The following is a 23,075-nucleotide window of genomic DNA, read 5'->3' as shown; positions in this document are numbered from 1 at the left end:
TATGCAGATTAGTTCATCTACATTGGAAGAAAGAATAGATTTGTTCTGTTTGACCCAAGAAGACAGAAGTAGGAATGATAGATAGAAGTTGCAAAGAGGCCAGTTTTAGGCTTGATCTCAGGTCTCAGGAAATTATTCTTTTAATTAGAGCTGTCCAAAAGTAGAATCGAATGTCCTGGGAAATATGGGTTTTTCTTCCTTGATAGACTTTTAGGAAGATGTTGAATGTGTTGGGTGTGATATATTGGGAATTCATTTTGAATGTAGTTTGTACCAGTCAGTGAGGTACTTTCTCAAAAATTTAAGATTCTGAGAAATGTACATTAAGTCATTTGTTAGAACTTTTAACAATTTGAGATATTTCTCTGCTTAATGCAATATGAAATCCAAAATGGATACTTTAAGAAATGCTAATATGATATCCAAAAGGTATTTCTTTTAAGTTAACTTGGGAAATTAGAATTGACATATTATTTGTGGAACATCATAATTCCTTTTTTTTTTTTTTTAATTTATGCATTTATTTACTTCTTGGACATAGTTTTTTTTTTTTTATTTTTCTTGGACTGGGAAAAGTGAAAAGACTTTGTAGAAGATGAAAAATGAAGTCTTTATAGAAATGCAGATTTACATATAATCTTAACAGAATTTAGCTGTGAATTTTGAAAGGTTATATTTTATTAAAGACATCTTCCCCCTCTTTAGATGATGATGTCTTGAATGAAGAAGAGCTAGATAAGGAATTGCTGTGGAATCTCCAACTTTTGTCTGAGGTATATTTTCTTTGAGCATTCTTTTTCATGAGAAAAAAATTAAAAATTGTTATTATGCATCAGCAATAAAATTATTTGTTTTACTGCCATACTATCCTAGAAAGAATAAGGGGGGAGTAAAATTATGAGTGTTTTATGGTGTGGTGGATAAATCCAGGTAATTTTTAGAATATTTGAATTATATTCTAGTATCTACTTTGACCATATTCTTCCTCCAGTGTGCTTCAATAGTTTTGTGGTTTATTAAGGTGTGACATTGTCCCCAAAGATAAGAGCTTACAGGCCATCCATGCCTTTTTAATCTTCTCTGATTTCTGTCCAAACCCTCCCACAGTTGGAAGCCTTCTAATATTCTGTGGTTCCCATGCAGTACTTTACCTTTTTATTTACCTTTTCATCCTTTATTTCATGTTTTAATCATGTGACTCATCTTATTTGAAGGATGTATTTGATAATACTTTTTATGCCACTATGATGTTTTCATCATCTTTAGTAATAGCCTTCAGCTTTTCCTCACTATATGTCTGCATTAAGCTTTGGGTCATCTGAAATTTTATTGTTTAGAGATTATGTTTTCAATGATTCATAGCAGTATAGCTCACTAAAAGCATGTTTGAAATCTTTCAGTTATAATTTGTACTCATGGTTTATTTGCAATGTCTTGTTGAGTTATATTAAACTAACTCAGTGAGTTGTTTTTTCAGCTGCATGTCCTAATCTCATTAATAGGCATTCTTCATAGATTTTCTTTTTACTGTGCCAGTTATTAATCTCATCTCTTTGGAGAAGCTATTGCTCTCACTGAGGAGAGTATTCTGAGGCTTGATGCATTCAGTACAAAGTCATCTAAAAACAGGAGTATCTGTAAGATATCTCTATCTGTAGAGAATCCCTCCTTCATCCTTGAACTTAACACAGCATATACTATGTAAGAAGAGCAAACATTTTTTAGTGAGTGTTCATTTCCCTATTTTACATTTAGGTTGATATTGATTTTTAATCCTAAAGATATTTTCCAGCATTTTTGCTGTGTTCTGCTTTGCCCATCTTCATATCAACATTACTGAATACCAATATGTTGACTTATTTTGTAATAACATGTCAATTTTCTGAGAATTTCTCCCGTTATCTTTTATAACACATGACATATAAGGTGCAGTTTTCTTCGTGGTCTTTTTGCTTATGCTCACTATGAACTCGCAAAGTGAGATAACCAGGTATTACTGTGAAATTTTTTGTTTTATCTTGGTAAAATTAACTTTACCAACTCATTTAATTCTTGCAGAATTCATGAATTTTTCTGAATTGCTGCAATATTCTTATGTCTTCATTTTTCAAAATAATGACATGATTGATTTTGTCTAGTAGTATCTTAGTTCATTTGTTATTAGACAGGAATCTGCTATTTAGCATATAAAGCTAAAATTATGTTTATAGATGGTCTTGTCTCTTAACATTCTGCTGCTATAGGAGGAACTCAAAGAATTGAGAGCATTTTGTGTTTTTCTTTCATGGGTTACCAGCATGGTAGTTAATTTAATGGTCAGATTTATGGTGATGGGGATTCTCTTGTGTTGTATTTAGCTGGCTCTAGGACATCTGATAAGTCTCTTGGACAAATCTTTGCATTTTGGTATAATATTCCAGAACTTGTAATCTGCTGGCACAGCCTTTGCAAACCATGTCATTATGATAACAGAGTAGGAACAGAGTAAGATTTATTAGCAATCTGCTTAATTTTATCAGTTTGGACAAACAAGACTAGTAGATATTCCCAGGGTGATATATGCATTGAGGCCTTGAAGTAACTTCATAATTTCAAGTTATTTTTGAGTAATTCTGAAATGATTCACTTGAGTAACAGTTCAAAAATTTGTAATGTTTGGCAACTAGTTTAAAAATGTTTTATGTTTCTTTTTCTTGCCTTTGGCTATTTAATTAGCAGTTCACATCTTGGCACTATTGTTACCTTGCTATAAAAAAAAAAAAATGGAACTGGAAGGGACTTCCAAGTTATTAAGTTTATTTTACATTTGAGGCTTAGACTTGATAAATAAATTGTACAAGGCCACACAGGTACCAGGTGGAAGAATTTGGATCCTAAAACGAGTCTGTCAACTTCAAGCCCAGTATTTATGATAAAGAAAGCTCTTTTAAATTACTAGTTACTAATACTTGCTGCTAAAGATGTTCCAAAAAAAGAAAAACCTAATTAAATCCAGTGTATCATGAGCTAGGTAATACTTAATTGTTATTTCTGTTATTAGGGTGTCTAAGCTGACAGATGTATCATGTAAATTCAGAAGTTCTTCATTGCATTAGGACTGAACTAACTAGGTATCTGCATTAAGTTTAGCAACAGTATGGAGAGCCCCTAAGATCAGGAACCCCACTGCCTAAAGAGAGGTTTGCAAATAAAAAGTCATAAATAAGAGAACAGAGGGAAGCATAGAAAAGGGAAACAGTTTTGAAAGTAATGTATAAAATCTAAATACATAGCTTCATATATATTATTCTTTTTGTATTGTACATTTAAATGTGTGTAATTTTTGAATTATTAATAAAAGTAGTAAGGAATTTTTTGTAAGAAAAAAGTTAATAAAGAAATGCTTTCAAGCAAGCAAAGAAACATTTCAACCATGCTAATATTTCTTAAAATGCTACATAAATTAGTGTTTCCTTACCTTTAAACCTGGATGGGCTTCCATTTTTCAGAAATTAAGACCACATGCATTGTTACTACTTTAAATTTTGTCAGTATCGTCATTTATTGGAAAAGATATCCCAACTTCTCATTAAGACTAATTCTTTTACTTTTATTCTTGATCCTCTTCTCTTGCACTTCTTGTATCTTGCTCTGTAGTATTAATTTTCCCTCTTATGTTTTATCTCTCCTTTATCAGTGGCTCTTTTTGATCACTCTAACAATTATAACTCATGTTAGAGTTAATAGTATGTTTTCCCCTGAAGTAGTGTTATTATCAAGATACAAATTCAGAAATTAGGGATAGAAAGAGATGAAATAAATTGATCATTATATACTTATCTTCCCTTTAAAGAAAAAAATGGATTTTATTAACTCTTCTATCCCAGCCACCTACTATTTCAACTTTTTCTTTCCCAAACTTATTGAAAAAGTTGTCTATAATCAGTCCCTACATTTCCTTACTATCAAATCCCTAATTTATGATTTCTTAATTATCAAATCCAGTGGCCCCATTTTCCCTGGTTGTCATCTTCATTGACTTTTCAGGTGCTGTTCCTTTATCGTACTCCACCGGACTCACAGCAAACTTGTGTTTTGGCATTAATAACATGTACCAACAGTAGGTAATAGTGGCAAAGAAGAAAATTTGAAACTTGTTATTAGGAAAAACTTGGTCATAATTAGACCTGTCCTAGGGCAGAATGATATGCTTATTGTGAGTCTCCTCTTATTGATGACTTGAAGCAAAAACTATTGTTAGAGCAGAGATTCTTTATAGATGTGAATTTTTGTCAAATGGCTTTTCTTACTGTAAGATTTTGTGAAGTTCAAATGAAATTTATTCATTAGCATAATTCCTGCCTTTGTCAAATGCAAAATATAGTTTTATGTTAAAAGGAGCTCTTCATTTTTACCTCATATCTAGGTATTGTTTTTGTAAATTTTGTCAGATATTGTATTTCTCTTCTTGCAATTAGATTGCTAAAGCATTTTTCACATTACTTCTGTGTTTTTTTGATTTGCTCCTTGAGCCTAGTTCCATTGTTAACCCAGTCCCAATATATGCCTTTCTTTATGTTTTCTAGGCCTTTTGCATATTACTATAAATTTTCCTAATTGTCTTATTTGGTAAGCTTGTTTTGTATTTCTCTGATGTAATGGTAGGCTATTTGAGCCTGGCCTATGCGTGTTAACTCTGCTTGTTTTAAAAAATACTTTAAAATATTGATTTCACAATGTAAAAACCTTTCTTAGCTCACAGGCCTTACAAAAACAAGTGGGGCTGAAGTTTGCTGATTTGTGATACAAGTATTATTGTGTATTAAAGTTATCTGTATCTGTGGCATTACCCCATTGTTAGAATGTAAGCTCCCTAGATTCAAGAACTTTGTATTTTCTGAACTTTTCATCTCCCTAAGTTATGAGTGTTATTTCATTTAGCATACTAGTTTCAGCCTTTTCAAAGGAGAACTCTTTTTTTTTTTTTTTTTTAATTAATAGTTTTTATTTTCCAGATATTTGCATGGGTAACTTTACAACATTGGCAATTGCCAAACCTTTTGTTCTAATTTTTTCCCTTCCTTCCCCCCCACAAGATGGCAGGTTGACCAATACATGTTAAATGTGTTAAAGTATAAATTAAATACAGTATATGTATACATATCCAAACAGTTGTTTTGCTGTATAAAAAGAATCAAACTTTGAAATAGTGTACAATTAGCCTATGAAGGAAATCAAAAATGCAGGCGGACAAAAATAGAGGGATTGGGAATTCTATCTAGTGGTTCATAGTCATCTCCCAGAATTCTTTCATGGGGTGTAGCTGGTTCAATTCACTACTGTTCTGTTGGAACTGATTTGGTTCATCTCATTGTTGAAAATGGCCACATCCCTCAGAATTGATCATCATATAGTATTGTTGTTGAAGTATACAATGATGATCTGGTCCTGCTCATTTCACTCAGCACCAGTTCATTTAAGTCTCTCCAGGCCTTTCTGAAATCATCCTGTTGGTCATTTCTTACAGAACAATAATATTCCATAATATTCATATACCACAGTTTATTCAGCCATTCTCCAATTGATGGGCATCCACGTAGTTTCCAGTTTCTGGCTACCACAAAGAGGGCTGCCACAAACATTCTTGCACATACAGGTCCCTTTCCCTTCTTTAAGATATCTCTTTGGGATATAAGCCCAGTAGTAACACTGCTGGGTCAAAGGATATGCACAGTTTGACAACTTTTTGGGCATAGTTCCATATTGCTCTCCAGAATGGCTGGATGTATTCACAATTTCACCAACAATGTATCAGTGTCCCTGTTTTCCCACATCCCCTCCAACATTGTGCATTATCTTTCCCTGTCATTCTAGCCAATCTGATAGGTGTGTAGTGGTATAGAACTTTTTTTTAAACCAAAATGATCATGATAATATTTTAGCAGATCCCCACATTAGTATTAGCATCTGGTAATTAGAGAAATATAGACAAAATGAAAGTGTTTGTTATACATAGGGAATCATATAAACCCTTAATATAAAATGGCGCCTTGGAAGAATATAGCCCAATTTATTGTTATTCAGTCGTTTTAGTTATTGCCAACTCTTTGTGATCCCATTTGAGCCTTTCTTAGCAAAGACCTTAGAGTAATTTGTGATTTCCTTCTTTGGCTCATTTTATAAATCAGCAAATTGAGACAAAGTTATGGACTGTCCCAGATCACATAGATAACTGAGTGTTTGAGGCTGGATTTGAATTCAGACTTTAGATGTGTTGTTCTATCAACTATGTCACTATCTGCCCCAGGCCCAGATGATGGGAACCATTTATTTAATATGTTTGTAAATGACTTTAAATAAAACTATTTTTAAAAAGTTTAGACTTCACATTAATGTTTGAGCTATCTGAAATTTCTGACATTGTCATAATCATGTAGTAAATTCTTGAAAAATCTTTTATTAGATTACTCGAGTTGATGGAAAGAAGTTGTTGCCTTACAAAGAAGAGCTGGTAAAGATTCTCCATCGAACCTTACATTTAACCTGTAAACAGGGTTACACTTTGTCTTGTAATCTCTTACATCACCTTTTGCGATCAACTACGCTTATCTACCCTACGGAATACTGCAGTGTGCCAGGTGGCTTTAACAAACCTCCTTCTGAATACTTTCCTATCAAGGTAAGTTTTTCATTAATTTGGGATCAGAGAATTATTTTAATCAATGTAATTATCATGAAAAATGCAATTAGAGTGTTGACTTGGAAATGTTTGCCATATTATTTTTTTTTAAATAATTTCCCCCAGTTACATGTAAAAATAATTAACATTCGTTGTTGTAACTTTTTTAAGTTTTGTATTCCAAATACTATCCTACCCTCCCTTCCTGTTTTTCCCCCTCCTTCCTCCATGACAGTAAGCATTTCATGTAGATTATACATTTTTATCTTAGTCATTTTATTGAAGAAAACTCAAAAAAAAAAAAAGTGAAGAAGAGTACACATTCAGACAATATCAGTTCTTTCTCTGGAGTTGGATAGCATTTTTCACCATGATTCCTTCAAAATTATCTTGGATTATTGTATTACTGAGAATAAGTTGTTCACAATTCTTCATCATATAGTATTTCTGTGACTATTTTCAATTTCCAGTTCTTAGATACTACAAAATTGCTGCTATAAATACTTTTGCACAAATAGGTCCTTTTCTTTTTCTTTTCTTTTTTCTTTTTTTTTTTCCTTTTTAATTTTTTTTTTTTATTTCTTTGGGATACAGTAGTGTTATTATTTCTTTATGTATTTATCAGAGATACTTCCTGTAAATTTCCCCCCTAGTTTCTGTTTTCCTTCTAATTTCATTTTATATAATCAAAATTATTTATTTTACATTTTGTAATTCTCTTTATATCTTGTTTGGTTCTAAATTCTTCCCTGCTCCGTAGATTTGACAGGTAGACTGTTGCATGCTCCCCTAATTTTGGGGGGGCAGGAGGATGGAAAATGTCTTACTGACTTAAAAAGATTTTTAATCCAAATGTTTCCATTTTTATATAAAATTGATTAATTTGTGCACATATTATAGAACTTGTTCTATTTATAAGCTCAGTAAAGATATCCAAATTACATATGAGGCTCAACACAAATATAATCTTCATTTAATGAATGCCTTTTTTACAAAAGAAATTGACTACTCTTGACTGACTACCGTTGATTTTTTTTTTTTTTTTTTGTCATAAGGTTGTAATATTTTATGATAAAATATGTTATCATCTAGGTTTAAAATTGATAGTTTTTATCAATTCTTCCCCTATTGGAAAATAATTTTTTTTTATTTAATGAATAATGCATATTTAATAAAATGTTTTACTTACACTTTCTTTGGTGCAACTTTGTTTTTAGGACTGGGGAAAACCAGGTGATTTGTGGAATCTAGGTATCCAGTGGCATGTACCTTCACATGAAGAAATAACCTTTGCCTATTATTTACTGGATTCCTTTCTTCAGCCTGAGCTTATTAAGCTCCAACTCTATGCAAATGGAGAAGTAGAAATGTCCAGGTTTGTTCTATCAGTTTGTTTATACACTTGTGTCATTAGTGGCTATCAAAAGTTTGGCATTAGAATTTGTAAATTAAACTTTTTTTTTAATGAGATTATTTATATTTGACATATTTTGCGTTGAGAATGTGCCTATCAGAACAGTACTTTAAAATTTTTTGAATGTAGTATAGTTATTTTTAAAAAGTTTTTTGTATGCTTTCTTAATATTTCAATGTGTTACATTAAAAATGGGATGTTAATTTGATTCACTGCTAAATTCACTGTTCAGTTTTTATATAATTTGACTTATGTGAACTTTGGAAGTATATTTGGGTATTTACTTTGAGAAGTATATTTTCTAGACTTAGGAATAATGCTTATATTTTTAAAAATGTTATCCAGTATTCTTAGTCCAGAGTGGTGGTGGGGGGGGTATGTAGCAACTATGGACAAATACTCTTTCTAGAAAATATTTCACAGAAAAGTTAAAATTAATATCTAGTTTTCCAGAATTATAATGAAACACAAAATTATAACATCTTAGCATTGAACCTCACAAAAATGGGAGGGGTTCTCAGGGTAGGTATTGGGAACTGACTATTTGGATGTTACCAATGTATATTAACTTAATTGTGTAGGAGATGTCTTGGGTGTTTTCCAGTCCAACTCTATGAAAATTATGAAAGAATAATTATTTGTTATTATCAGAAATGTTATAAATGTGTGGTTAAAGAGAAACTATAGGATTCTGAATTGCTTATGTATAGGGTTTTTTTTTTGAGTCAGCGCATTGTTTCAGATGATAGATTATTCAGTAGCTTGAGAAACCCTCAGCAGTCTACTATTACCATTTAAAATTCAACATCTGTTTAATTACCTTTTTCTGACCCTGGGAGTTTTTGTCTTAATGTTAGATACTTTTGAATTCTAGAACACTTGAAAAATAAAAATACCTCACTTTTTTTATTATAGAGATGATGTGCAACAGCGTTTGACCATAGTTCACAACTGTTTGATTGGTTCAGGGAACCTTCTACCCCCTTTGAAAGGAGAGCAGATTACTCATTTGTAAGTATAATTGTTTTACTATTTACTTTACATATTTACTGTTTTATATTGTTAAATCAGAAATATCTAAGGCACAAATTAATTGAATAAATTTTTTAAAAGACACTATGTACATATGTATTGTAGATAAAAGTGATAGGAGGATGCATTGACTGAAGTGTTTTAGCTTAACAACTTTAGGTATTTCATTTGTTTATTGAAAATCTCCTTTGCCCCATATTAGATTTAATTGTTACAGATACATTTTCATTATTTTTAAAGAGCAAAGCTAAAAATGAGTAATATTTTTGCCTGTAATTTTATCTAGAAACTATTGGTACTATGTAGTACATGGCCAAAAGAATTCAAGATTTTGCTTTATAAAATCTTACTAAATTCTAACAGGACAGTTTGATTATTGGTGCTTATTGAAAGCACTTTGAAAGAAATTTTTTTTTTTTTCCTGACAAAAATGGATGCTTTTAGTCCTTTGAATTTTTCTTCCTTTTACTGTTCAGATTAAATGGTTTCACAGTTTTAGGAGGATTGGCCATGGAGAATGGTATGTTTTGGTTTAAGATAATTCATTTTTTAGCTGCCACTTTGGTCAAGAATTGAGTTCAAGTGGAATATGTAGCACTTAACTCTAGCTCACCTAGAAAGTAGATGTATTTGTTTCTTAGAGTGCCATTTCAAGCTGCCATTTTCTTTTCAGCATCCTTTTTTTTTTTTTTTTTTTTTTTTTTTTTTTTTTTTTTTTTTTTTTTTTTTTTTTTAGCAGCTTACCGAGACTTCTTTAAAAAATTCTGATTTTGCTTTATAAAATCTTACTAAATTCTAACAGGACAGTTTGATTATTGGTGCTTATTGAAAGCACTTGAAAAGAAATTTAATTTGGGAGGTTTAAAAGAGTATTTGACATTCTTTTTCCCAGTAGATAATACTCCTGCAATCTTCAGTTTGTTGGTTGCATTATCTTTTTTGGTAAATGAGACTAATATCACCTAATTTTAAGTAATGGAAAACTACTTTAGGCCTAATTCCCTTAGATGGTTAGTTAATTTATGATAAAGATGTCTATTTTTAAGTTTTCCCAGAAATTAATAGTTTTCTTTTTCAGAACTTCTGGTGGTGTTTTTTTTTTTTTGTTTGTTTTTTTTATGTTTGACATCAAGTGAATAAACTCTTTAAAATCAATTAAATTTTCCACATATATACTAGTGATAGAATAACTTGATACAAATATGCCAATATTTTAAAATAAAGATACATATAACTTGACAATTTGAATAATGTAATACGATGAAATCCTGACTTTGTTGTACTACACCAAATGGGTGGGTTTTTTAATACAGCATATAACTAGACTAATTGGTAATTGGAGTTCTTCTTGAGGATGTTGCTTTGAAGATAAGAAGCAGAGTTTTCTTTATCTGGCCTAAGAATCTCTCTTGTGAGGCCAAAAGGATGTTCCATGTAGATAAGACAGTGGGTTTTAGGATCAAATGATGACCAGGAAACTACTTTAAACTACAGTAGTATTTACTTGTTCCATTTGAGGTAGATATCAGACATTTTATATATATTTTAACTTATTTTCATTTTTATAATGGTTGATTGAAACAAGAATGAATTAAATGTACATAAAGATGTTGGTGCTTTATGTTTTGATCAGTTGCATATAATAATTTTTTTAACCCTACATTGGCCTTCTCCTGATTAAAAATTTAACACAACTATGTATACTTTCTGGGATCAATAAACTAAGCCTATGTTGCCTTGTAGTGCATCATTATATAATCCATGAAGTTGATTTTATATATTTATATCCCTATTCTTTTAGATCTGCTTTTCTTTTCAAAAAGCTGAATAGCAGGAAAATATTTGTCTAAGAAGGTCTTTTAAAAGTGATATTGTTGACTTTGTGTTGGAAATTAGACTGAAAAAATTTTAACAAAAATTTGAAGGGATTAAATTGCACATTTTCTGCTTTTTATATTCTTTTAGGTTAGTGCATTTTTTTAAAAGAATACTTAATGTGAAATACATTATGATATAAAGTAATGATAATACATGGTTGAAAAGGAGGGAAAAGCTTTTCCTTTTGATTGCTGAAATGAGGGTCAATTTTTTTTTTTTTTTTTTTTTTTTAGATTCCACAACCTACAACTTCCTAGAAAGAATTTTTTTTTCTGTATTTAAATTTATAGTAAACAATATTAAATTAGATTCCTTATTTGTGTTATCTTCATCTAAAATGTTAGTCTAACTTATAAATATGTTTTATCCAAGTATGATAGGTTGTATTTTACTTCACTATTTTAGGGTCATAATTTCTTCAGTTTAGGTAATTCCATCAATATAGATCATAGTTCCTATCGCTCAGAAAGTGGTCTTCAAGAGTTTTCATGTCTAAATAGTTCATCACTCACTCTAATGAGCCTCTCTTAATTTAGCTGAGACAGATAGCAGACATTTTGACACAGAGAGAGCTTCATTCAAAACTTTCCAGCTTGGTAAAGAGACCTCCCAAAAACTTGTGTGTTCTCCTAACATAGCTTTTAAGAGCCTGGAATTACTTTTACACCATAATGAGACATCGGAATAGTACTGATGAGGTTGGCTGATTATTTAAATGCAAAGAGTAATCCAGTTTTCAGTCTTTCCCCTTCCTGAAGGCTCCCATGTCAGTATAAAAACTTCTTTAAAAGTTGAACACCCAACACATACAGTAACAAAGATTAATTCATTTTTAAATAAAATTTTTAAATGACTGTGTAGCCAGTGCTTATATTTTTCTTTTTTAAAACATGCAATGAATCTATAGTACTTTGAATTTCTTTAATATTTTCTAATTTAAAATAATGTTAAATTATAATTTGCAAATGTTACATTATTTAAAATTATCTGATACTACTTTTCTTAGACTAATTCAGATTGGTTTACAAAATTATTGAGGTCTGTCTTTGCCCTCTACTTACCATTAGAGCAAAAACAGGAAGAGAAGTTCTGTAGAATTATTATTTAAGATTACAAATTTATAGTAGAAAAAGCAATTTTATTTTCCACATAGAACTGTAGAATATGCCTGGGATATTATCTACTCAAGCTTGTGTTAGTATGAAATAAATACTCTAGCTGGATGAGAAAAAAAAAAAAGAATGTTATTAATATAATTTAAAGTGAAGTTTTTCTTATACCTTGGTATAAATTTATTGTAGTGGCTAAGAATTTTTTTTTTTTTTTTTGTAATAATAGAAGTGGACAGGAATTGACCTCCTTGGGAGGCAGATAATTAAGTTCTTATTAGTGAATCAATATTGCATAACATGTTAATATTGCAGTGCTGGTCTTGTTTGTTACCTTAAGCTTTTTCTCTCAGATACAACTAGTTGTAACCCCAAACATGCTAGGTGTGGTGGGTCCTGTTCGAAGGAAGGAAGGAAGTTAATGTTTTTGTGTGATTTTAAATATTGCTGAGTAATACCTTAGGTGCCCTGTGAGGGATACAGAATTAACTGGAATATTGAATGGTTTTGAAATTTCAAAATAGCTGTTGAGTGAGAATCTCTTTATGTGTTTTGAGGGTTTTTTGAGTGGCAAAAGTTGAATGGATATTGATGATTTTGTACCCTGAAGTATATATGTAGAAAGGAACAACTATATTAAATGTTACTAGACTTGTATTCTTGTTTTAGAAATATAAGGTTACTACGATAGGTATCTCAACTACTAATTGAGCTCAGTTGTCTCCTATTTCGAAGGGCATGTAAAACATCAACCACTTGGGACTGTGAAGGACAAGTGATGTCTTAATTACAACATTTTAACTTCCAATAATTTAGTCCCCCAGAATACCAGAGTGCTCAACTTGCCTTTCAAAATAGGAGAGTCAAAACGTGTTTCTTAATTTAGAATTAAAACTTTTGCTCTTACAATCCCTAATAATGAGTGATATTAGGTAGCCTTGCTGTTGTAAAAGCTAGACTAGGCACTTCTCCAAGGCTAAAGAGAAAGTCTCCTTATCCAGAACACAATCTTCATTTAGTTGCCCAGGGATGTTCCTTTGAAACTATAACCCACTGTAACAGTCCTAACCAGTTTCATGGGATATGAAAAACAGGGTTACTCAAGGTAGAGGAGTCCCCAATTTTCTAATTAAATACTGCTTTATTATCCTTGGTGTCCCCTTTCCCCTGATAGAAATGTTATAAAAGCATTCTTAAGAACTCGGCTCTTACTATCTTTTCACTCAAGAAATCTGATACTTAAGGTCTAGAACAAGACCATTTCTTTTTATATGTGAAAGGATGTGATGTTATGCAATGAGGGGCAGGGCTAGCTAACCTCTCTTGGCACCTCCAGGAAACTACCCAGCTCTGCTGGGGGAGCTGCACACAGAAAAGGAAACAGTTACTACTCCACGGTGAGTAACCCTGTTTTCTCCTTTTTTTCACCTTCCAACTGTTTTCTTTGATTTTTAAAATTTTGTATGTCAACCATGGAAATTATTACTATGGCCCACAATCTGCTCTTAAACTTAGCAGCATGTAAGAATTTTTTTTTCTTTTTATGTAGAAACAGAATGTACACATGATAGAATAGATCCAACATCTCATTTATGTTTATAGATACTGTTAACTAGGATTGCAGTTGATAATAAAAGGTAGAATTAGCCTAATTGTGTTTCATAAAAAGTATTAATAAATCTGGAAGATAAAATAACCCAGTAACTCCTAGTGACTTTATTTTTAGCACTGTAAAAGTTTATTTTTAGCATCTTCAAGATAAACCAAAATAGTTTTATACTAATTCAATTGTAGTTCTGTGTATGCGACTTCATCTAGCGTCTGTATTTAATTTGCATGTATGTTTTGTTTTTATGTTGAATCATTTTACTTCTCCATTCTGTTTTCCCATGTTAAAGAGTTTACTGTCTTGAAGGTAAATGGTTCTAAAGAAAATTGCCATCTAAAGGCAAAAAGCACATTTAAAAATGAAAGCATGTAAGATCTAATACAACAGAAGGGAATGTACCCATTATTTAAAAACAAGGGGTTGGTGGCCAAAAGTTGATAAATAAATATATAAAGCTGACCTTACTACAGTTGTTGGGTGACTATATTTTTCTTATTTTCTATGCTGGAATTCTTTCTCAAGCTCTTTCTTTTATGACAGTATACTCCTTAGGTATCTAATTTAACTGAGAGTATCCATCATACAGGCTCAACAAAGAACAGTCAGTGTGGAAAACATCTTAGATAATTCCTAAGCCTTTTTAGCCCACATATATTCTTAAGAATAAATATAGGAGATATTTAAAATACAAAATTTGCCTTATCGATCTATGCCTCCAAAAGTCATGCTCCTAAAGGGAGAAATCTTCCTAAGAAAAATTAAATATGTATATGTTTATATGCCCAGAAAAATAAACACATAATTGTAATATTTTAGAAGACAAATACCATATTAGTCTATTGAGAAGCCTTTTTTTTTTTTCCAGTTAAAAAAGCTTTTGCCATACAAATTAGTAGAAAGCTGATATTTTAGGTAAATTAATTTAGAGTAGCAGATAAACAAGAGAAATTGATGTTGGAATTATAGATGAAAACTTATTTAAAAATACTTATAAACACATGCTAAAAAGTAATACTAAACTGACTTCATATAACGAATTTTAAAAATAGATGTATTTGCTACAATTTTATACAATATGTAGCCATCTTTCCATTGATTGAAAGTTCCTCACACTGTCTTGTTGTGGAAATAGTACACTTGGACTCCAGGATGTTAATAGTATTTTGAAGCTAAGAAGAAAGTTAATACAGGTGGGTCTCTCTCAGTTGCAAAGCTTGGAAAGCTCTGATACTTTATGGGATCCACCACTCCTACTTGTCCCCCCAACTAGATGCTTCTGTTCCTGTGGCAGACAATACAAGTTCTTTTGGGCAAGGGAACTCTAAGCCTGTGCATTTGTAATATTAGGAAGGATTGCATTGTCTTTGTAGGAACCAAATGAAGGGAATTTGTTTTCTTTACTACTGCACTAACAGTAGCTATACCTGGCACAGGCTTCTGCTGGAGTGCAGACCAACAGAAAAGTTGATGCTTGTGCTTGTGTTGCTTCTGGGGAAACAGGCAAGGCTTTACTTGTATCTGTGCTACTAGGAATAAAAATTTATACACCTCAGTTAAATTTCACATACAAGCAGTACAACTTATATAGAGTGTTCAAAAGTCTCAGTACTATTTTAAGATGGAAGTTTAAAACAATACTTTTGAGACACATATTTGAACTAGTGAAGCAAAGGGTAAAGGTGTGTTTGTGACTGTGGTTCAAAAGGATATGAGTGTGAAGTTTTGCTTATCTATAATCTACTAACTGATTTCTTCTATTGGTAAGGTGTTCATTTTTTCTGCCTCACACTAGTTCAGCAGTGATCTATTTAAAAAATCAAATAGATAGGAATATAATTGAGAGACCTCTCACATAGAGCAAGTATATGAAAAGAAGTCAGAAGTATGGGGGAATAAAACCTAAAATGGGAATGTGCATAGAAAGATATTGCCCGTTGTCTTCCAATGTCCTAAAACTGTTCTCTTGATTAAAAGTTGTATCTTATGCAGAATTTTTATAGTGATTATCATCTAATTTTGTTTTTAAAATTACTTCAGTTATTAATTTTTAAAGTATTTTAAGTGGTAATTGATTTGTTCATTAAGGTTAAAGATCTTGTTTAATTTTTTTTTTTTTAAGTCCCTTCCTAGTGGATTCTTTATAGGAGTCAAGAACTGATATTAGGAATCCTGAAAATTTATCTTAATGAAAGCCATACAAATGGAAATTCTTGATTTGTTATTAAAATAATGTATTCTTTAAGTATCAAAACTGTATTTTAAATAATATTTAATAAGATATTCCTTTTGGAAAAATTCATTATAATAGGAATTGGAACCATTATAGTAAAAAATGTTCAAACTTCCTCCCCGTTTTTGATCATTCCCAAAGTACTGGTGGTTTAATTTTGTTTTATTTGCTACTGTGAATAATGATCCAAGGTTTTTTTTTTTTGTTGTTTGTTTGTTTTGTTTGGTTTTTTTTGTTTTTTTAGTCTTTGTAATAACCATTCATTATGATGAAAAAAATAATGCCTATTTACTGGTAAGTGGCAGAGTAGGAATCTGATCCATGATCCGTTTTTTGCCCTGTTTATACTACTACCAATTTGCAGTGTTAATGTAATGGCATTGTTTTTGACAAAACCTTATTTGTAGACAGTTTGCCCTTGGTTTGAAAGGGGATAGGGATATTGATTGGGGTATGAATTTAGGCTCTTTACTTTTCACTAGATTGGGAAACCTCTACTTTCAAGGGACACAAAATCTCCACCTCCCCTAAAAGAAGAAAGACAGAAATAATTTGGGCATTCTCAGAATATGATAAAGATATTTAATATGGTGTTTATTTTTTTTTTTATTTGTCAAATTTATATTTGCTAGACTCTGAACTATGTATTTGGTTGTGTTACTGCCCTTTAAATGAGTGCTGTTTTGGGGAATACTTTTGTTTACAAATAATTTCTGGAGAAATTTTGGCATTACAAAAATTATTTAATACTTTTTAGTTAAATTGTAGGAGTCTGTGTAATAGATCATCTTTTAATAGAGTAAACACTCAAGTGACAAAGTTGAGTCTCCGAGCTTTGCAAATGAGAGTGGCCTGTCTATTAAGTGAATTTTGTTGAAGGATTAGATTAGTAAGAACTCTTCAAGTTTAGTTAAAAATTGGGTATTCTAAAGCAAAAAAGTTCCATGTCCTAAAATTTTATAAGCTTTGAAACCAGCCTGTTGGAGAAAAAAAGAATTACTCCAAGGTTGTATTTTATGGATTTATGTCTCCCCAAAGTTTTAATGACTTCTCAGCCACCAGAATTAGGAATATAATATGGTAAATCAGTAGAATTTAACTAAATATTTAAGTAAACTTCTAAAATCCTTAACTGTGTCAAACCTAGATTGACGAGGTATCCTTTACTACCATTTTAAATGCTTTCCATCTACAATATTAATATTAGTATAGGGTGTGCAAACCTATCTGGCAGAAAAAAATTTTCATCCCTAGTACCATGCAATTTAGTATGAAGACTATGCATCCTTTTTTTGGACTACACATACTTATCCCTAATATGCACATAGTATGCCTAATTGTGTCCTTTAATTATTGTCTTATTGTGGCATTTCTGCCTAAGTTTTCTCCTAAAATATATCATCACTTTGACTTAGCATTAGGGGGAAAAAATGAATTAGAAAACTTTGTAAATAAATTACAAATTACAAAATGTTGGGAAAATAATTGTTTATCTTTTACTTATAGTATTAACCATTAAGCTATAAAATCTGTGCCTATATGTGTGAATAAAGACCTTAATTTATAATCTCTATAAACATTCAGAACAGCTGAACTGAGTGTCAACATTTATGGAAAATTTATTTTGAAGTTTTTTAAATCTCGGAACCCTTATGTTTTTATTGGTATGTGTGTCTTGGGATTCTGGAAGAATTCAGACTTCAAAATGTAGATATAGATATATTATGATGTGACAAAAAGAAGGAGCAGAATTACCTAAAACTATAATTTGTTCCCCACTCTGAAAAAATCTGAATTATAAAGTGTCTAGTTTTAGTTGCTATTATTAATGCAGTTGAAAGCAGAAGCAGTTTTTCTAATTTGAGATTTAAGCAAATGTATAGTCATTTTTAAATCTGTAACTCTTAAATAATATTGAAATATGTTTAATTAGGAGTTGAATTTTCTTTTGTTATTAAATTTAAAGCTTTCCTTATTTAAGGATGCTTATAACAATTACTATGAATCATCAGAAGGTTCAGGTAAAACCCTACTGTTCATTAGGAAGCACTGAAAACATGTAATTTATATTTCTCTGAATAGTATTATCTTTGTTTTACTAAAACTATTATAGCCCCCCAAAATCTTTTATACATAGAGTTTTTCTCTGGCATTATTTCTAAAACAAAATACATCTTTGTTTTTATTCAGGGTGCCAAGTATGGTATCTTTGGAAGAAACAAAATTGTACACTGGTCTTGACTATGGTAAGCAAATATTAATAAATTAAATTATGAAGATTTATTTCAGGGTGTAACTACTGTGAAGGGCCTATAAATCTAGTAAATGTATTCTTGTGATTGAGCCTAGCTACTTCTTTGGACATTTAAAATTAATGTAAGACTTTTGCTGAGCCCTTATTTCTTTTTCTGGAGGAGCCAGAGGAGAGAGATACTCAAGAATCTTCTATACTTTCTGAACCTTCTAAAGTGAAGATTCAGAAAATCTTGAAATAAAAGAGAGGCTGTCTGTATTCATACTAATTGAATATAAGAAATAAGGGCATAAAACAGTTTTTAAAAAATCTTTAATAACAAAACAAAAAAAACCAAACCTCAGGCATAACAGTATGGCAATATTTTCCCAGATTCAATTGAATGAAACAAAAATCAGCCAGTGTTCATGCTTTATATATGTTTTAACATCTTTTGTTAAACACCCAAAATCACACCAATAAGTGCTGTTAAATGTATCTAAATTCACTAAATTTTACTTCCTTTCTAGAGCATTTGACTTAATGCTGGAAATAATTTTATTTAACCATTAGAAAACATTCATAACTTATTCAGTTTCATGGTCTTTTCAGCTAATTATTAAAGCAAGAAGGATATTATTAGCAAGAGTTTTATACATACCTCCTGCAACTTCAAGTTTGTCTCTCGAGGTATCAGTGCATCCTGAATAACAAAGATTTTTTGAAGTTATTCTAAAATTTATACTACAGTCATCAATCTTTAATTCAAATTGGAAGAGTAGTAAAGAAAATTGAAATACCTTGAGCCATGCTCAACAACAACAATTATTCTTCCTATTTTGAACTAGAACTATTTTATATAGAAGACCACTGAAGGTCTCTAAAATTGCTTCTTTGTTTTTGTTTATAGATTTTTCTAGAGAGAACCACCGAGAAGCAATTGCTAAGGTTATAAGAAAGCTTCTCCGTAAGTACTTTGGTGTTTTCCTTCCTGTGGCAGGTAGTTAGGAAGATTTACTAAGTATCCTGTCTCATTCATTAACATTTTAGATTATTTTGAAGTTTCTTCTACCAATATCAATTGGCACATTCTTCTTCAATGTTTAACTATAGAGTGTTGCCTGGGACACTAGGAGGTTGAGAGACATGCCCAGGTACAAGATGGTAAATATGTGCCAATTGTAAGACATGGATCCAAATCTTCTTGACTTGAAATGCTTGTTTATATACCTATGGGAAAAGATTTGTTTATAGTAATACTTAAGGAGCTAAGATTTCCTCAATGTAGAGAATTTCTGATATTAGAGGGTAATGTCAGAAACTCCCTCCATCATTGCTAATGGGAAATTAAGCACTTCCCTTTTCAAAGGTATCTTGGCTATAACTTAGCAACTAAATCATAAAGAAACCTGAGGTGCATAGAATTTAAGGTAATTGACAGATTAACTTGGTTAATCAGGTCAGAGTCAGAGATGTGGTCACATCTTCCTAAATCTAAATGCAGCACTTTATTCATTATGTCACATTGCCTCTTTTCAAGATTCTCATAGTGAATTCAAATGACAGTGACTGTAATGCTAATATGGTAATAAAATTTTAATCTGAACTCTTGCACTCTAATCATAGATCACATACTTGATAACTCTGAAGATGATACCAAATCATTGTTTCTTATCATAAAGGTACAGTTGCTATTTGATAGATTCATAATTTGGTGTATAATCAGTCTTGGCTTATTAGTAAAATTTATAAATTTTTAAACTACAGATCATAGGGGACCTCTTGCAATTTCAAGGTTCTCACAAGCATGAATTTGACTCACGATGGAAGAGTTTTAACCTAGTGAAGAAGTCAATGGAAAATCGGGTCAGTATTTTCACAATTAAATCATTAAAAACACTTTGTTTTGAGAAAGTAACAATTCTAAATATTCAATGGTTATATAATGTGGGAGCATTCTGCTTAGGAGGTTTTCTATGAACATGAAAATGAAGCATATTATTGATATATAGCATAAGAGTATTATTGGAAAGAAACTGTATAATTTAAATTTAGAAGTGTAACAAAAGCCTGTGATGTTTGTTCATTTGGAAGACTTTTTTAAGTTTCACCTTTGAACTCAGAAAAATAACTCGGTAGTTAGAAAAATATCTTTGAACTAGCAAGTGCACCTTTATCAATCATAAACTCCAAGTCTTATCAGAAAACCACTAGATTATTAGAGATCATTCAGATATTAAATGATCTAGAAAAATAAGATAAGAGTATTAAAAAAATAGAATGAAAGAAAGACACATTTTAAGGGTTTTTAACCCAGGAAAATACTATGTAATTTTGTTTGTCAGAGCTTGAGAAATAAACAGAAAATTATTACATGTGAGAAGCACTTTTATGATAAAGAATTTTCCCTTACCTTTTAGAGGGAAATTTTATATGGATTATGAAAATAGTGGAGTTTTTCTGACAATTCTTTTGCTGTAACTTTCACTTTAATTCTGACATTTACTTCTAACTCATTTGAATTATCTATAGAGTAGTTGTACTCTGATTTTAGCATTCGTTAACATTGAGAATCAAGTATAATTACACTATTATAACCCTTAAAAAAAATTTTTTAGGCCTAGCATTATGTAAGTGAGCTTTTATAATGTGATTCCAAATGAATCATGACTATTATGTATGAAAAATTTATATATTTTCTTGCAATTCCCAAAACTAAACTAAATAATGCAGAAAGTGTCACTTCTAGCACCCAGGAGGCTTATAGCCCCTGCTTTTTTTCCCCTTTCCCCTCAAAAAATCTTGAAAATCTTACCAATTAATAAGCTGGGCAGTATGAGTATGTAAAGCTCAGATAATATGAGTATGTATATGTCAATTGTGAAATTGCATATAAAATAAAATTTACACATATGTACATTATAAGTTTATGTGATTCTATATTTATAAAATACGAAACAAATTTGTAATGTGTGATTATAGGTTGTGGGCATCTTGTTGACTGCCATTTATTTTGGATAAAAGAACACAAAGAAATGATTACATTTGAGTCACTTGTTATTTCTCATTTTTTTCAGCTCCAAGGGAAAAAACAGCATATCAGAGCATTGCTAATCGATAGAGTAATGTTGCAGCATGAGGTAATTTTTTTCCCTCTTACTTATTTCTGATCATTCTTAACATAAAAATATTTAATTACTAGATAAATGTTTAGTCATCTGAGTTCTCGTAAATTACAGTTCTATTTATTAGACAATATGAAATTTTTTTCAAAACTTTTCTTTTTTTATATTCCCTTCTTTTGTTTAGCTGAGAACACTAACTGTTGAAGGTTGTGAATACAAAAAAGTACACCAAGATATGATCAGAGACCTCCTTCGTTTGTCTACAAGTTCATATGGCCAGGTAGCAATTTTTTACATGTTCAGGTAGTGCTACATTAGTATTGTCATTCAGTATTTCATCATAATTTTTGTGTGACCTTAGTTGTTGAAGTCCATTCCAATATAACATGATAACAGCAGACTCTACAAAGTTAGAAGTGTAAGTAGAGCCAGGTCATATGACTGTGTATATCATCAGAGAATCATCCAGGTTTAGATCAAGAGATTTAACAACTTGGTCATTGATTTATGGGGGATAAGGGTTGGCTGATTGTTGAATTATTATTCTACATTGGAGAGGATTAAAAAATGGAGTCTAAAGGGGTTGAAGTGAACAACTAGCAGTTAAACCTCCACTTTGAACTCTTGAGATTGCCATATTATATGATCCTAACTAACTGGTGGCATAAAATATTTTTTTTCTTTTATGTTTTTTATTTACAAAATATATGCATGAGTAATTTTTCAACCACAAAACCTTCTGTTCCAATTTTTTCCCCACTCCCCTCCACCTCCTCTCCTAGATGGCAGGTTGATCAATACATGTTAAATATGTTAAAGTATATGTTAAATACAACATATGTATACATGTCCATATAGTTATTTTACTGTACAAAAAGAATTGGACTTTGAAATAGTGTACAATTAACCTGTGAAGGAAATCAGAAATGCAGGCAGACAAAAATAGAAAGAGTGGGAATTCTGTGTAGGGTTTCACAGTCGTCTCCCAGAGTTCTTTCACTGGGTGTAGCTGGTTCAGTTCATTACTGCTCTATTGGAACTGATTTGGGTTCATCTCATTGTTGAAGAGGGAGTGGCATAGAATATTAACGCCTGAAGGAATCTTATTATCTAGCTCAAATTCCCTTTTTTTTTTTTTTTTTTTTTTTAAACATGAGAAAACTAAGGATCATAAATAATAGCATATGTGACTTTATACAGCTGGTTAATGTAGGGTAAGGACTGACCCTAATTCTGCTATTTTTCCTTTGTGCCATTTTTCCTGTTTTATCTTACCGTGCTTAACTTCTACTATTGAGGAAAATAGTAAGGAAGTCTATTGAAATTCAAGTACCAGGAAGATTTGTGAAGTCAGGTTTTTTTAGAAAGTGTTGCATTATATCAATAAGGAATAGGTTTCAAAGAAGAAGAGAATAATATGTAATATTTCTTGAAGTAGCCTTTTATATTATAAATTTGTTATTTTGGGGAGTTCCTAAGAATTCAAGCATATTTATGTGTGAATTAGATCTATTAAAAGTGAACTATTTTTATACTAACCACTATTTCATATGGCTTATTTCGTTATATCCTTAAATGAAGATAAACAGGATTTCAATATTAAAATTTCATTTAAAAAATTTATAATTAATTAAACTAACATAATCTGGATAATTATCTCAGTAGAAATATATTTTAAACCTGAGAGGGATATCATCTAATTCAAACCGCTCCTATGATAACTAAGGAAACTAAAACCCAAAAATGTCAAATGACTTACTCTGTATTAATCAGCAATTTAATGAGAG

General features: G+C 31.0%; 2 protein-coding genes across 5 annotated transcripts in view; both read left to right on the top strand.

Moving 5' to 3' along the window:
* Positions 1–23,075, top strand: part of LOC141554703 (ankyrin repeat and SOCS box protein 3-like) — a 437,022-nt gene that overhangs the window by 195,388 nt on the left and 218,559 nt on the right. The window lies entirely within an intron of this gene.
* LOC141554697 (proteasome activator complex subunit 4-like) overlaps positions 1–23,075 on the top strand; it is a 60,304-nt gene that overhangs the window by 467 nt on the left and 36,762 nt on the right. For 3 of the 4 annotated variants that reach the window (XR_012485923.1, XM_074286906.1, XM_074286905.1), the window contains exons 3-12: positions 706–773; positions 6,443–6,658; positions 7,876–8,033; positions 8,988–9,083; positions 18,121–18,176; positions 19,074–19,130; positions 19,790–19,845; positions 19,931–20,029; positions 21,241–21,303; positions 21,473–21,568. Coding sequence is in view for 3 of the 4 variants with exons in the window: in XM_074286906.1 (XP_074143007.1) it covers positions 706–773; positions 6,443–6,658; positions 7,876–8,033; positions 8,988–9,083; positions 18,121–18,176; positions 19,074–19,130; positions 19,790–19,845; positions 19,931–20,029; positions 21,241–21,303; positions 21,473–21,568 (965 nt within the window). In the remaining variant the exon portion in view is untranslated. Of the gene's footprint in view, positions 1–705; positions 774–6,442; positions 6,659–7,875; positions 8,034–8,987; positions 9,084–13,431; positions 13,489–18,120; positions 18,177–19,073; positions 19,131–19,789; positions 19,846–19,930; positions 20,030–21,240; positions 21,304–21,472; positions 21,569–23,075 lie in introns of those variants that run through there. The other variant, XM_074286907.1, reaches the window with a different exon arrangement.

Source organism: Sminthopsis crassicaudata, chromosome 2, assembly GCF_048593235.1.
Source record: "Sminthopsis crassicaudata isolate SCR6 chromosome 2, ASM4859323v1, whole genome shotgun sequence".
NCBI classification, from domain to species: Eukaryota; Metazoa; Chordata; class Mammalia; order Dasyuromorphia; family Dasyuridae; genus Sminthopsis; species Sminthopsis crassicaudata.
This window is presented reverse-complemented; position numbering and strand designations above follow the sequence as displayed.